This window comes from Perkinsus marinus, assembly GCF_000006405.1.
Source record: "Perkinsus marinus ATCC 50983 genomic scaffold scf_1104296953100, whole genome shotgun sequence".
NCBI classification, from domain to species: Eukaryota; Perkinsozoa; order Perkinsida; family Perkinsidae; genus Perkinsus; species Perkinsus marinus.
In genome coordinates, this window is record NW_003208614.1 from 1 (window position 1) to 1,552 (window position 1,552).

At 47.6% G+C, this 1,552-nt stretch overlaps 1 protein-coding gene across 1 annotated transcript; it reads left to right on the forward strand.

Annotated features, from left to right (window-relative positions):
• Positions 1-55: 55 nt before the first annotated feature.
• Positions 56-1,057, forward strand: Pmar_PMAR022732 (dynein heavy chain, putative; the record flags this gene model as incomplete). Its single annotated transcript, XM_002776622.1, has 6 exons — positions 56-118; positions 250-387; positions 439-507; positions 568-645; positions 864-932; positions 977-1,057. Coding segments are annotated over 6 exons (498 nt in total), but the record flags the coding sequence as incomplete, so codon positions are not given.
• Positions 1,058-1,552: the final 495 nt, after the last annotated feature.

Consider the following 1,552-nt stretch of genomic DNA (forward strand, 5'->3'; position numbering starts at 1 on the left):
TTTTGGAAGTATTGCTGTTGATGTTGTTGAGTGCTCTGGTTAGGTGGCAGAGATGATGGTTGTTATCACAGAGGATAAGGCTAAAGCGGCTATCACACAGGAAGCTGTGGCTAAGCAGGTGAGGAAGGGTGTCTATGGTAGGGGCATATATTCAACGCCATATTCTTCGGATAGTCCTTTCACAAAGATGATAAAAATGTGGCGAATTTTCTTGTATAGGGGTGGAATTGCAATGTCGACTTTGTGTAGGAGAAGGAGGCGTCAGCGCAGGCAGCGGTCGCTCAAGAGATCAAGGATGATGCTCAGAAGGATCTGGACGAGGCCCTGCCGGCCTTGGAAGTGGCTGTGCAGTGCTTGAAGAGTCTCAAGCTCAGTCACATTCAGGAGGTGGGGTTATGAGTTGTTGCTGCTGTTGGTCGTGGAGAAGGTAGGTGGCAGGTGAAAGCACTGGCTAATCCACCGGGCGGAGTTAAACTCACTTTGGAAGCGATATGTATTATGTTCGAGGTAGGATGGTCGAAAGGTCGTGGGTTCGATCCCCGGTAGGGGTATTTTTTCGCCGTGTAGGTCAAGCCGACTATGAAGAATGACCCTGAGCGGCCTGGGAAGAAGATCACTGATTACTGGGAGAGCGCGAAGAGCCAAGTAGGTTGGATCTCGATTTTGAGTTCACGGTGTGGAGAGGATCGAATCTTTGAAAAAAACGGTGGTTTCTTTTCTCTTGAGTAGTGGGGTTAGCAGAGAAAGCTGATAGGCTACTGTTCGTAGCTGCCTCCCCTCCCCCTCCCGATGTTGGTCGGACATGAGCATATTGAGAGAGTTTATGTCCTGGTCCAGCACTTCGATTTCATCTGGCGGTTTAGGTATTGAGTGATCCTAAGGGGCTTTTGGAGAAATTGTTTGCTTTTGATAAGGATAACATCCCCGAGAAGGTGGGCGACCAACGCGGTTGGAAGTCGTTTATGAGGTGTTGTAGGTTATTACTAACATCGAGCCGTATATAGGGAGAGAGGACTTCGATCCGGCTGTGATTAAGAAGGCGTCTGTGGCTTGCGAGGTGAGACTCTACTGTAGGGTTGTGAATAGTTTGGGCGCTAAGATCTACGTTAACCTGACAGGTATTGACAGAATATTAGGGTATTTAATGTCAATATGATGTATAAATATAAAAATGAATAACTATTTTATATACCCTGGGCATTCTGACGTAGATCTGACGTATGTGTGGTGGTAGAGGTGTGGTATCCAGAGAACTTGATTTAGCAGGAGTAGAATCGAATCGCTTTAGTGGAAATGAGAGTAGTCTCGACTCAGTATGTATCACATTGGACCTCAACTGAATCTTTCGTGGTGCAACCTCAAGATTCTCCTTGATAATGTTGGTTGGCCTTGAGCGTTGAAGGTGGTATCCTTCATAGTGCGGGATCGATCTGTCTAGGCACTGTGTATGTGGGCTCGAGCCATGTTCAAGTATCATCACGTGGCTAAGAGTGTCGAACCGAAGCGGCAGAACTGAGGGGGCGGAGAGAGCTGAGCGTTACTATGGCGCAGT